Source organism: Anopheles coluzzii, chromosome 2 (assembly GCF_943734685.1).
Source record: "Anopheles coluzzii chromosome 2, AcolN3, whole genome shotgun sequence".
In the NCBI taxonomy this organism is placed as follows: domain Eukaryota; kingdom Metazoa; phylum Arthropoda; class Insecta; order Diptera; family Culicidae; genus Anopheles; species Anopheles coluzzii.
The window spans coordinates 12,295,988-12,310,449 of record NC_064670.1 but is presented as its reverse complement, the minus strand read 5'-3'; the positions used below and the strand labels follow the sequence as shown (position 1 = coordinate 12,310,449).

Genomic DNA, 14,462 nt, shown 5'->3' with positions numbered 1-14,462 from the left:
GTACGAACCAAAGCACAAGGAACGGGTTTGAACCTTTACTCCTAAATCCAATACACGCTGAAACGATAGTCGCACGAGGGGACAAAAAGGACAAAATGGAATAAAATCCACTTCATAGAAAGACACACACACACACACAGAATAAAAGTAAGTAAGCCGAAAAGATAAGCCTCTTAGAAGGTTTTACATCCTTGCCGGAGGAATATACGATATATATCTCCAGTTCCATGCTGGTGATCCCTAACTAGAACGGCCACACCAGTTTTGGGGGGTAAAATCTCCACCCTTCGAGGACATGGACTCATAAAACTGTGGGCCAATGGAGGCAGCAGTCAAATCATCCCGGTCGGAAGTTCCGGAACTTGCTTGCTTTTATCAGTCAATGGCCCTTCTCTGCTGAGTGGTGTTTTCGTCCTTTGGGAATGACAAGTATGACAGCATATTATAGTGGTGTGCTTTGGTTTGTTCGTAATGTAATGACTCCCTAATCGTGTGTGTGTGTGCATGAGGGAAGTGCTGCTTGATTTGAAGCATAGCAATAGCGGTGGGATAGTAGCAGGAGCATGATTGGGCGCTTTTTCAGTTGGAACACATCGCGTTATCGTTAAAACGTCCAGTCGTTTGGCGAGGATAGCGAAACAATGCTTCAATGTGAAGTTTTTTACGTGTCAAAACCAAGCAACCGCTTCTCGCTCTTTTTAGCCCCTGTCTTACCCCCAGACAGTCCAAACTCCGACGGAAGTACGGCAACGAAACCTCCAACCGTGCTAACGTTACGGAACCGACTAACGGGATATTACTTTATGTGTTTTTATGTGTTTGTTTTTTTCTTCTCTCTCTCATATCTATATTTCTGGTGTTTTATTTCTTCCTTCCAGCACATCACTATCACACGCGTACGCTACAAAACGTTATCCCGCTTCCCAAGAGGATCGCAAGGGCTGGGCGGAAGGCGAAAAGCATTGCAAAAGTTGCTGTTGCTAGCCATCATTTTAATGGGATAGGATCAAACCCGGAACTGGAAGCAAAAAGACCCGATGGACGGATCGGTCTCGATGCAGTGCACGGCTGCCAAGACTGCAGCGGGACAAAGCATAAACGCTGCTGGCTGAAGCAAACCCATGAGTAGGAGCAGAACGGGAATGGACGCGTACAAAGATAACTTAAAGGTGGATTACTGCAGTTTTCGCTTTACTGCTCGGTGAGTGCTTTACGGGAAGGGAAACACCGTGCAAAAGAAAAAAAACAGTATTCCCCTTTGTGCGAACGAACGAACGAACGAAGATGCATTGCACCGCCGGACCCATTGTACGCAGGGCTGCACACCGTTGGAAAACCGTTGGATGTTATCGCGTATAAATAGGATACAGGAAATGTTTCTTTCCAACTGGACGATCATCCAGCGATGGGCCATGCTATTCTGCTTCGTTTTCGCATGAAATTGAAGCACTAAAAGGAAAAAACACATTTTAACTTGCCAACTTTGCCAAGGTGAAGTGCAAAACGCGTCGCTGGGAAAACGCCCGGCAAACTCCCTATTTTTAGAAGATGCCAGCGATAAGATACCGTCCGCCAGCGCGTCATCATCCCCCAGTGAGCGCGGACTGTTCCCCCACCCGGTAATAGTCGCCTGGTCGCGGCGGTAAAGAACGATTCAATTAAAGTAAATCGTGCGGAAATGGCAGGACGGATTTTATATATTTCGTTTAGAGTGTATTTCTCTCGCTGCTCAGGTTGTGGTGGGAACGAGTGTCGATTGTGTGGCTGCGAGTCTGGGAGTCTGACCGCTCTGCCCATCACCACCACGGTGGTGTGCAGCCTGGTGCACAAATGGGATTGAGATAGCAAGCTTCTGGGGTCTGCCGGACACCAGCCCGTCCTGTCAAGGACAATCACACTACTGTCCATTTGGGGCGCAATTTGTGACGTTTCTTTGCGGGACAGTGTGCTGATTGGAGTGTTTTTTTTTAGCTCTTTGGAGAAGCTGTGTGGCTACCTTTGAAATAATTTCCCCTCGACGTTGGTGGGAAGCCACCGAAAAGAGTGGGGGAGAAGGGTAGTTGTGTGGAGCTGTAATTGTTTTGCTTTTTGCGAAATAAGTATTGATTTTGTGAGGAAAGTACGATTGGACGCGGAGAACACGAATAACGCCGAAAAATGCGCCCACTCTTTGAAAACGCCCAGAAGGTATGCAATTTGCCGTGCACCATTGCAAACCATTTTTAGGGCACACGATTTACAGCAAAAATGCCAACACTTTTTGAAAACGCCCAAAGGTATGCAATATTGCCGGATAAATCGCAAAACCATTTTCATGAGTAATCGCTTTATTTGCACACGAATTTAATGCAGTTTATTAATGTGGTATAAAAACGCCAATCCCACTAACGACGGTGTGTGCTCTGCAGTTGACTACACGCTAATCGGCATGAAAATCTGTCCCAAATTAACCATAAACACACACTGTCATCTTGTTAATTTGTCAACTTTTATTATTCAGGGACCGCCGCGTTAAAAATCGTATCGCTTACAACTCCGCCGTTCGCTGCCAGACAGGGTCGCCAAATCGTAAATTCAGTGTACTCAATACACAGTCTCGCTCTTGTCTCGCCCCGGTATTAGGTTTCAGTTTTATTTTTGCTGCGCTAATTTGCTGGTGAATAAAAAAACATTATTCACATTTCACGTTGCATCACCATCATCGTCAGTTGGCGAGGGCACATACAGGGTTTTCCAGGGGTTCTCATAGTTGTGGGGCACTTCCTTGATTCTTTCCTATGGGAAGTGAACTTCATATGATAGAAATTGGACACTACGCCCCCTTTTTAGACAGGCTACTTGGAAATTCCTATCAGATTTGTTCAACAAGCGTGCTATAGAGTCCAATTCCAATTACATTAAGTTCATTTCACGTAAGAAAGAGTCAATAAAGTGTCCCACAGCTATGAGAGCTCCTGAAAAACCCTGTAAATGACTATACTACTGCTTCGGAGGGTTTCTCCACCGACTGTCCAACATTATAAAAAAAAAATGCTTGGGGAAAAACACACAATCAATATAGAAACCCAAGGGAATGTGTGTGTTTCACTGTTTTTGTAAAATATGTCATTCAAACTAGTTTTATACACTTCGTGCGCGTTCGCACTCACTGCGCCCGGGAGTGTTATTGTTGTTGACTTTACCAACTGATATGCAATGGCCCTCCGTGTGTCCTTTCCCCCCATCCCCTCCCCAAATAAAAGCAAAGGGAAAGACCCACATACCCTTCGGGCGGTAGTTAATCATCGCAGCAAAACCATCGTCTGCACAAGGGTGGGAACAGAGAGAGAAAGAGGGCAATAAAAACAAACGGAGCTACACGGAGCGTGCATTCGTGCCGGTGCCGCCGTAATACGGTAATGTTCTTTCGAAACGGGCAGCAGCAGCACAACAAATTGGGTGCGAGGGATGTGACGAATTTCCAGACTAGAAATCTTTGGGGATGTGACGACTTCAGCAAAAGACGTCAGGAACAACTCAACCATACACAGCCCCAGGCCGGCCAGCCAGCCAGGGGCAGTCAAGAGACTGCTGCAGTTCAAGCAGGGGTAAGTGGTAAAGGCCTCCACTTCAAAATCACGCCACCAATTTGAAGTGAAACAAAAACAGCTTAGCCAACACACACACACACACACACGCGCGTATGGGAGAAGAAATGAGCTAGAAGAAGACGAACTCCTCGCCGCAACGAACGTCTGCGGAAAATCAAGCGTCTGGGAGATTTATAAATAAAATCATTGAGCCAAAAACCAGAGGGGGAGCCGCCGGAAGTGTGACACGATGGCGTGGTGAAAGTGGTGTGTTTTCATTCCATTTTACCCGCACTGGCACTGTGTGTGAGTGTGTGTGGACTGTGATCGACCAGCCAGACCAGGCAACAGTTCGTTTGGCGTCTCCCAAGAGGGGGCTTAAGTACACCACCCACACGCGATGCTCATCAACGGTGGGTGGTGGGAGTGTGTCTATATACACACACCGGCGGGAGCGAAGTCGAAACAATAATTTGATCCAGTTCTGAAACACACCGAAGGAGAGGAAGCGCTGTCACCCTCATGGTCAGACATCGGCGTGGCGTTCTTTACACCGGCGTGGCGTGTGGCTGGGCACGAAAAACGGGTGGGTTTTTCCGACGATTCATCTCGCACAAAACCTGTGCCAATGCAATGATGTTGCAATAGGGAGGATCAATGGAGTGAGGGGAATTTTCGCAATCGAACCTTTGGTGTGTATGTGCAATTTTGAATTCGAATGGGGAATAACCAACGCGAAGAAGGAGAGGAAATTAATTTATTTCCAACTTCCTCCCCGCCGGTTCAAGCGGTTCTGTCGTGAATGACGTGGAAGAAAATTTTCACTGACAGCAACACGACGACACGCGGCGGGTTGGTTTTGAGGGGGAGGGGGGGGGGTGGGAAATTGAGATGAAAATATTTCTTCCCCCCCTCGTTCGCCCCACCTCATCGAAGCGCGTTGGGAAATGGGAGCAAACGCGTTGACGCTTTCCCGGTGTATTAATTATCGATCGGTGAGGGATTTTGACCGCCGTTTTGACGTTTTCCTTTTTGGGGTGCAAAATGTTTAATTAAAAATGAAAACCCTGCATGGTGGAAGCCAATGGTAGTGAGGGGTTGCGGGAAGGTGATCCACTGCTGTTGGAGGAAGGTGGATGATATTGGTTCGCTTTGATTTTTAATCGGCATCGAAGCGGTTCAAATCCGTCACGGTCATGGGACATTGCTGTGTCAGGGATCAGGGGGGAAGCGCGGTGCAGTGTTAATCATTTGTTGCTTTATAAGGATTGTATTGCCATTTTCCTTGAAAATCAATCACGTTTGGGTTCATTCTGTCTTTCTATAGGGGCTTAGAGTAACAGGTGAATGTGTAATGATTGAGGGAAAAGGAACCTTCAAAGCATCCCAAAAATGGGAAAATACTCTTAAAAAAACTGTAAAGACAACTTCAATAGCATACATAGAGCATGAATTCTTGGATTAAAACGTTGTGGAAGCCGTCATGTGTGCACCAAATCGCCAAGTGTACAAATCGGCACAGATAAACCGTTTAAGAACTTACGAGATCTTGACCATGATTCTCCACACTAGAAACCCTTCACGGCGTAACGAAACGGCATGGGCCATACTTCTAAGGCGCAGGAGATAAAGAGGATGATGCATACATAATGTCGTTTGTCGTTTGAAGATACGCCTCATACATGTATGTGTATGCGTGGCTAGGGCAGTCGTAGCAGCAGCAGCAGCATCATCCCTACTCTCATCCAGAGCGTTCGTTCTGCCGTCGCCAAAGTGGCCAGTCTGGCTGTCGGCCAACATTTTGACGACGCCACCACCAGCACTGGTGGGAGGGTGACGTGCGTCTGCCCCCCCCCCCCCCCCCCCCAGCTTCAAGCGGAGAGCCAGGAGGGCTCGAGTGTCTAGCCAGGGGTTGGACGCGTTCTACAGTGTACGCCACATGCTGGTGTGGTTATGTCTGGTTTAAACGATCTGCAGCCAGGAGCTGCTGCACTCCCCCCCCCCCGTCCGCGTCGAGGGCTTGTAGGCAGGCTTGTGATAAACTTGTTATTTTGCGAAAGTGTTTCCCTGCTCCTATTGTTACGACGCCGCCGATGAAGGCGAATGACAAATGGGATCCACCCGAAAACAAATCCCAACCCGTCGTATACGAAGTGGAAGTTGTTTGCGCTTTTGCAGAGTGATTTTTAGCTTCGGGGGATGATATTGTGAGTCACAAAGTCAAGCAGGATAAAAGTGGTGCGGTGAATTCAGACAAAGTTATGGTTCTGTTATCAGAAAAATGTATTGAAAAATAGGATGTAAATAAACAACACTTCAATCGAACGAACCGGTCTAGCGAACTGTTTGGGCGTCTTCGGGCTGGAGCGACACAAGCACAACTTGCTCAAAATATGCACAGAACGGTAAAATTGATTTAAAATAGTTAACATCGTCGTTAACTTTGCTCCTTTAACAGTTCTTGCCGAAAACTTAACACATTTCCACCGATGCCACTTGCTAGGCTGCTAGTTGGCATGTTTTGTTGTCGCATGAAAAGGCAAGACACACACACACACACACATACACAACAAAGCACGAAACGTTCATTATTTTGTCATTGACATCTGAACTTTCGTCAATTTGTTTAGAAGTGCTGGCCGGAGAGAGAGAGCTCGTTGAACTCGCCGGCAAATAAGCACCTTTAACGATTTAACTTACCCCAACCACCAGAGGGAAAGGGAGGGATTGGGGGGAAAGCAGCACCCGGGAAAGGAAAAGAATGGCAAACCCAAAAAGAAAGGAAGAAAAAATACCGACGAAAAGTTCTTGCTCTTTCAACTGAGCTGCGCTTTCTATCATTGCTTTGCGACAAAATTGAATTTTCCGCAAGTGAGCGTGCACGCTTTTGCCCGCTTACTTCGACCGGCTTCAGGGCTGGCGGTGGCTACTGAGGGTAACTAGGCGGCTTTTGCGGGTAGGGGAAAAGTTCGATAAACGCACCCGCTTGGGCGAAAGCTTTTGGTACATAGCGCTAAGTGGGAAGGAAGTAACGAGCCACATTCCATTCGAGTTTTGCCAGTGGCAATAAACTTTCGCCAAAGGCTACTAGATGACAGACAGAAAGGAGGAAGGACTGTCTGTCCACGTTTACCTACAAAAGGAAGGATGCAGAGAAATTCCACTTTCAGTGGGGAAGTTGGCAAGCAGAAAACCAACGGGAGTAGGTTCGCAAGGTAAGGCCAATTCCGTTTAGTTCGCCGAGTCACACAGTCCGCCTACTTCGGGTGAAATGTTTGGAGCGGTAGGAAGGAATCGATCGAGCCTGAAGGGGGTTTAACTACGACGCATGCAGTACTGGTGGGGCTGGGTGCGTTATGTAAGCAGACCAATTGAACGCTCTGCCCCGATTGGTCTTGTTTACATTCGAAGCGTACTTTTCCTCTGACCAGTGTCTTTTTAACTTGTCGCTTACGCATCGCCACGCTTGACGCTCTACGAAAGCTCCCTCTGCCGAGTGTAACGAGTAATTACAATGTAGGTCAAGGCTGCTAACAACCAGACCAGCAGCAGATTCAAGCTGCTCAGCGTGTTAATGTGCATACAGAATATACACGGCCACCAACCAATTGGGAGCAACTCTAGGCATTGAGGCAAGAGCGTACGCTATCGGGGAATTGGGGTAAAGCAAAGTCTAATCTCCTAAGTCGTGTAACCCAAACGGACCCTTTTACTCTCACAGTGCAGTGTGCTGGAGGGCAGTCGTTGTTGTCGCCTTTCTCTGACAGCCCAAAATGCCCTTTTCCAACTAGATTTACCTTATCTCATAGATCCTGCGACATTTTAGTTTGGTTTGGTGTTGGTGATGTTGTTGCGGAGCAGTTGTGTTGTGACTGCTGGGCGATGCTGGGTGACACTTCCGGAAGGGGGAGGGTGGCGCACACTGCTTGTTAGAACAACACTAGCACTGGTATCACTGGAATTCCCATTTTGAAATTATTTTTAACCAAAAAAATTATAAAACCGGTTTGAAAAAATAGTATATTTTTAAAAAAGTATTCAAATTACAAAAGAAACGGCAATAAAGGTACTCGTTTCCACATGTTCTATTTGGTTTAGATTGATAATTTTTGGATTAATTTTAATGCACAGAATACACAAAAAAACTGTTATTTAATTAAAGCACTGTTTCGCATACTATTTACTATTTATTATTTCCTTAACTTATTCTCTTTTGCTGTCCATTACTCAAGACATTACAACGCTGGAGCGAAAATTCAACACAACAAGAGAGGAGGAGTGTGCAGCTCTCACAGGTTTTTGCTCTCACTTGGGCTAAATCTCTCGCTTCAGGTATGGATTTTCTCTCTCTCTCACCCCAGCACGACGGGCACGACTGGCGTGGATGAAAACATCAACGCATCATCCTGTACGGCCGCAAACACTTTCATAACCCTGCTCCCTTGTGAAGGGTAGAGCTGAGGTGCTGAACGTTCCTTCCCGAAAGGCTGGAAGCTATTTCGAATTTCTTTGGCAAAAGGACCTTCGTCGGAGGAGGAGATTGAGGGTTTTTTTTCTTTCTATCGCCACTTTTGCACAACGATTGTACACACAGGACACTTCTTGGTGCCTCCAAGTAACACTGTAGCTGTGTTTGCGCAATCGATCATACACAGACACACACACATACACACACAGAAGGACACACTGGTACGCAGACGGGGAAAGGATTCCGATACGCGTCGGGTAAGAAATAGGAGCACACTAGCCAGGATATATTGGGGCTCTATTGCATTGGAAGAATTGCCTTTTTGTAGACTACACATCACATGTATTGGCCAAAGACTATAGTTTTACCTACTGCCCCCCGGACAGTAAAGATTCGTCCTTCGTCTCTCTAAAGTTGCGGCTCTCACAGCCAACCACGAACCCACATTACACCGATCCGAAAGATGCAGCTTTTATAATCCAAGCAGCCTGCGACTGGACTCGTTCTTCATGCTTCCTTTTGAAACGGTTGAGTGTACGCACACTTGAGTTGCTCGCCGTTTTTCGCCATTCCCAGGCGCTTCTGGGGTTGATTCTTATTTCGCGATTGATCCGTGGACGCTAGCGAAGAAGCCTCCCCTCTTACGCCGTGTGTTGTGTTGCTTTCTGTGTGTTTCGTGACCGAGGGATAAGACAAAAACCCCGAATAAACACAACACACATCACACTAATCTGCACCAAACCGAGCAATTGAAACGGGATGTATTTTGATACACTTTTACACGTAAAACTAACTACCCGTACCCGTAATTGAATGGAGTATTAAAACAAAATCTCGCCCGTCAAAAAACGCGACACCGATCCAAAACGTTGTTTCCGTTTTCCGTCGAGTCGTCGCTGTCGTGGCGTTTGGTAGAGGCGGGTTGCAGGCGCGAGCGCGCGTGTGTGTGTACGCGAGCAGGGGGGGACAAGGGGTTCACTTGGTGGTGAAGTGTGTGTGTGTGTCAGTGTGTGAGTGGCTTCTTCTATACACTCACACAGAGAAACAGGCTAGTGTTAGGCTTTGGCCTGCGGGAAATGAAGGCGATTGTCAACATGCGGTTTTAAGGGTGGGATTGGATCCGTTCTAATACACGCACATTGTAATACAGCCACCAGGAATGCACATGTTTGTAAAGACAGGCCAATAAATACCTTTAACCATGTAATTGAATCGCTCGAAAAATGCAATTCATTTGGTTTTGGATAATCCCTTTCCCATTCTGTACAAGGTGGTGCACACGACGCTTGTGCTTCCTCCCATCGTAAGGTGAAGGTTTTCCTCCTTTCCAACATGTTGTCTGTAAGTGTGTGAAAATAGGCCTGCGTGCCAAGGTGTGTGTGTGTGATAATACTGGTAATAGTGTTTGTGATAGCGGTCTCGTAGAGATTTGCACCCATTTGCGCATGCGGAAAATTCATCCTGCCCATAGCCAGTTCCACAGGGAAGGGTGGACGGGAAAAAGGGAAACGGTCCACTGAACTGAAGCTGACAGGCACTGGTTATGTCATACTATGACAGGTTGATTGTCAACGTCCTGAAGCTTTTCCCTTTAGGCGGGGTTATTTTATCCTGAACTTTTCTGGAGCTTTACCTTTGAACCTTAGCGGGGACAAGAACCCCATTTGGAAAAGGATATAAGGACGAAAAGGATATATGTACTGAAGATATATTTTTTGTTTTGTGTGTGTGTGTTTTTTTTATTTAGAAAGAACCTGCTTTATACAGGTTTTTTCCAATGCTTCAAACCTTATCGAAAAAGATAGTTTTTTAACGACATAACTTTTAATTTTTTAATTGTAATGTACGTGGACCCTCTTTTTTCTCGAGACAAATAAATCATCCATAAAACATCGAGCAAATCGTAATGAATTCCCCCCCTTCCTTTAATATTTCTTCATCCCTGTCGTTATCTTTTATGCATGTTTATGTTGTGCTTTGTTTACTTTTAATCACATAAGATGGTTGAACGCATGGTTTGAGCATCAGGCTGGTTTCCAAACAATGGGGAAGTGTAAACACAGTAAATGGATGTCCCGCTGGCACACAAAGCATATTCTCAATCCCATAAGTTAAAAGATATACCAGCGTTTATATTACACAAACTTATTTGAAAAATATGGTTTGGGATTTAGGGTCATTTTTTATAATAAACTTACCTTATCTTCAGCTTCTTCAGCTCGCTCCTCAGCTTCGATGACGCGCTGCTCCAGTTCGGAGAGCTATAACAAAAAAAGGAAAGAAAGAGATAAAGTAAGAAACGAAATACGACAGGTTTTGTATAAATTTTATTGTAGTGCGAAATCATATGCCTGTTGGAAAACGAATTCATCGAAAAACGGTCGTGTGTCTCGGCTAGGCGGCGATGTTCTTTTCTCGAGATGCTACCATTGACAGATAGATGGCGCTAGCGCATTTACACCATCAAACAAAAACATCGTCCGCTTGAAGCGGTTTTGGCGATGAAAAACAATACTTGGGCCTAGGAGGCAGGAGTGAGGATTTATTCCGAAATTTTGTTTCACAGGATCTTCATTTCTGGCCTTGTGTATGAATTCAAATTTATCGGTTAAAAAATGATGGAAAACTTTGCCAAACTGAGCTCCCCAAATCGCGCGAAAAGATTTGTCATTTTACGAACTCCGAAACCATCCACTAGAGCCCTCTCGATTCCCGGTGGTTGAGCTTCATTCGAGCCGTCTGCCCCACATTTTGCTTGCCTGACGCGAAGCAAGCTCTCCAATGACCGCCCGACAACCACAAGCCAGCCAGTTGTTGATGACGGCAATTAGTGCTAATTAAAATTTCGTTTCGTGAACAACATTCGCTGGCCGTCGTCAAAGCATATTTTCGGCCTCAACAATCGCATCAAACGCGGCAGGAAGAATGCACCGGAATACACAAACCTCCACAGAGCAGCAAGGCTCTTCCATCCAAACCCGGCGCCCGAACATTCAAGCAAAGCATTTCCGATTTAAATGAGACGCCAGAGCGCACTGCCACCGTAGAGCTGGTGCTGTGAGGAAATACAAACTAATGACCATGGTAGTGGTGGTAGTGGTGGTACTGGGGGACACACTTGCCAGCTTCTCTAATGTCCTGCTTCGGATGGCTGTGTGCCTTACGGGTAAGATTTTCAGCGCCCGAAACAATCGACTCCCAAAATGGTGGAGAAGAGAAGAGGACAAAAAAAACCGAGAGAAGATTTGCCATTATATAAAAGCAGCTCCAGCAGCCTCGGCTATTAGCAGCGGTCGTATGCGCACGGATCTGGCCGGAATACGCTGGGAATGATTTAATAAATGCGCCCAGTTCTGGGAAATGTGGTTCGCAAAGAAATGTTTGCAAATGAGCGTTGCTTCTTTGCGTTTAGATGAACGGATTGTGTGTGTGTGTGTGTGTGTGGCTGTGAGCCCGTAATTAGAGAATGGCGCTCGGACGTCCAGGGACCCCGCTGGATGCGAGCAGCAAGGGATTTGGGTTTGTTTAAGTGAGAAAAGCACGCTGCACGGCCAAAGCTAGAGAGTGATAGACAGAGAGAAACAGAGCAGGATTAGGTCCAGGCCATTATGAGTGGCGATAGTGGCCTTTGAAGGATTCTTATTTGAATGGTATGATGAGCTTGGAATACACTTTTCAAACAGTATAGGATTATTGAGAGTTGAGTAGAATTTAATGCAAATTAAATGATAAAACATAACCATTTGCCGAAAAAATGAGTTGAAGCGTATAATGGTGAAATAATTGTTGAAAAAACTGTCCACAAGTATTACCAAAAAACGATCTTTTCAAATTGAATATGCTTTTTTTAATGAGAAAAACTGTTCCAGCGCTACTCCAAATCTTATAAGATGACCTTTAATCATTCGCATCATCGTCGTGCGTCAATTTTCTGGTCAATTTTCGCTTTAAATCTGCGGTCAACAGGTCCCTGGTGTAACGCGAACCGCCCTTCTCCCACGGATATTCCGGGTATTACGCAAAAAAGGGCCAAAATAACCAACCAAACCCCCACAGAAAAACCGATAGCCACCGGGCAAAAACGGGACACCGGAAAATGTAATTATTCCGAAGCCCGCTTTCCTTCACCTGCAGCAGCCACACGGACAAACGGAAGATAAACATACCGGGCGGACAAGGGAGCGACAGGAGCGTTTCCCCCCTCCTCCTCCCCCCTCCCTTCCTGCCCGTTATCTGGGAGAGGTAAGCTTGCTTAAGTGAAAGAATTTCCGGATTTATCGGACGAGAAAATCGATCGATTTTCCGATACCGGATACGGCCGTAACCACCGCTTCGGAAGGCCGGCTTCGGAGGAAGGCGGTCGGTTGGTTGGTTGGTAGTAACTGTGTCGAAGAAAAATCAGAACAGCTAAACGTGAAGGGAAAAAAAATTCCATACACCGTAGAGCAACCGAAGGTCTAATTCAATCAACCGATAATTTAATGATCATTCGCTTTAAAAAAAAAAGGGGGAGATAGCAAAGTGTGAGAAAAAATCGTCTCCCTCTCTGTACGGAGGGCACAGTATGGCCATTGCCCGTGGTAAAAAGGAAAGGAAAATTGGAGGGAAAGAAAAAAGTTTTATAAAAGAAAAAAAATAAAGCTGGTAAGGGTGAAAAGGCGACACGTCAACTAACCAACACAACTGATGACTGATGAGCAAACCGCACGGGAAGGTGGTTCAAATTTCTGATTGGGGTCAAGAATTGGGTTTGGTTGGAAATTGGCGGACAGGCGAGAATATGATATGCGAAATGAGGAGTGGGGGATGAACCCCCCCCCCCCCCCCAAAACAACCATCGGTTTTACGTTGAATATTTTATTAAAATCATGAATAATGAATTTTTAGTTCACCCGTGCAAACGAGCAACTAAGGAGGGAGGGAAAGTTAGGCAACCATAATTCAATGATAAATAAATGCACAACATTTTCGGGAAATTCATAACTTGTTATTGAGATGAAGGGGAATGAAATTTAAATTTGCTTGAGCCTTGGCATTACCAATAGAGATTTGATTTCGATGCTCTGCATGAATGTAATATAGGACCGTGTCTCCCCTTGACGGAGTGCATTTGCTTTTTAAAATTGATTGATTCCATTGCATTGCTTTTGCACTGCCAAGCAATCCTACCCATCTTTACTAAATTGGCACTACACCAACCTGCAGAGAAATGTACCAACCAGATGAGAACAATTTCCCAACACAATCACACACACCCACCTACAGCACAGAACGAAATGCTGGAAAACTCCCTGGAACCCCGCTTGCAATGCCGTAAGGATCAGAAGAGTCGTTGGTTTCCCGTCAGCATTCCTCTCCATTACACGCGCGCAGCGAACTTTTCCTGGGGCTGCTTTTCCTTTACGCGGGCGCTTACTTTCGATTTCGCTAACAAGCCCCAAAGGTACGTACGGGAGAGCAAGCTGCTGCTGCCACCCACCATCGAAAGTTTGCTCGGTAAGAGGTAAAAAGGAAAGGAACATTGTATAAATGGATGGTGCCCTACAGAAACGCGTGGGTTCCCGGTTACGCGTGTTGGCATATCATTAAGGTGGGGCGGCATTTTTCAGCAGCAATAAGATTTCCAACCCGCCTGAAGCGTTTGCTGGAAGCTGGTTGAGTTTAGAACTCGATAATAATACAAAAAAAAAACACCGCGAGAAGAAAAAACATGCGCGGTTGGTGAAAATCTATTTTGATAAATGTGTTTCCCCGTGTATGTGTATGAGTGCGGGGGGCGAAGAAGGCGTTCACCATTGCGCGTTCACCCCAAAACGCCGTTCAAACTCGAGGCATTCTTGTTTCTTCCTTGCGTTCTCGGTGGTGGCAGTTTTTGTTCTCCCGGCCACACGATGAAACGAAACATGAGAACAGAGCTATCATACGCCACTCAGTAGCTGCACGCCTGGTTGTTCCTTCCCAAGAAGCGTGAGAAAGCCACCGCGCATTGAGCGCCCAAACCGTGGCTAGAACGCGCAGAAAAGGTGTGTACCGTAATGGCACCACTAGCAATAGGGTAAAGCCCTCCACTTTTTTGAGCACTTTCTGTTTTTTTTTTTTTTGCAGCCTACTACGGGGGCATGAGATGCACAGGGGGAGGGCGCGCGCGCATTACGCTGACAGGCATGATGGATGAGCGACAGTGACGCAAGACAAAGCGCTGGAGCGAAATGCTCCAAGCCGCTGCACGCCGGCGTGTTGCGGGATAAAGCATGGCACACTAACGTGTGCGTACGCGTAGCAAGAGTAAGTTGAAGTGGAAATGAAACGTCTCCGGTTTCTGTTTGTGTTCTAACCCCGTGGGCTACCTGGGGGTTTGAGATTTTCCAATTCGTTTTTTTGGGGGGTTCGTTGCTGCTGCTGCTGCTGAGCCAAATCCAGCTGGA

At 46.2% G+C, this 14,462-nt stretch overlaps 1 protein-coding gene across 13 annotated transcripts in view; it reads right to left on the bottom strand.

The window, feature by feature from the left end:
* The window catches only part of LOC120953582 (uncharacterized protein CG43867), a 178,561-nt gene that overhangs the window by 27,013 nt on the left and 137,086 nt on the right, over positions 1 to 14,462 (bottom strand). For 11 of the 13 annotated variants that reach the window (XM_049607518.1, XM_040373655.2, XM_040373660.2 and 8 more), the window contains one exon: positions 10,236 to 10,298. In XM_049607518.1, coding sequence (XP_049463475.1) covers positions 10,236 to 10,298 — 63 coding nt within the window. Of the gene's footprint in view, positions 1 to 7,366; positions 7,588 to 8,840; positions 8,947 to 10,235; positions 10,299 to 14,462 lie in introns of those variants that run through there. The other 2 variants (XM_049607519.1, XM_040373663.2) reach the window with 2 other exon arrangements.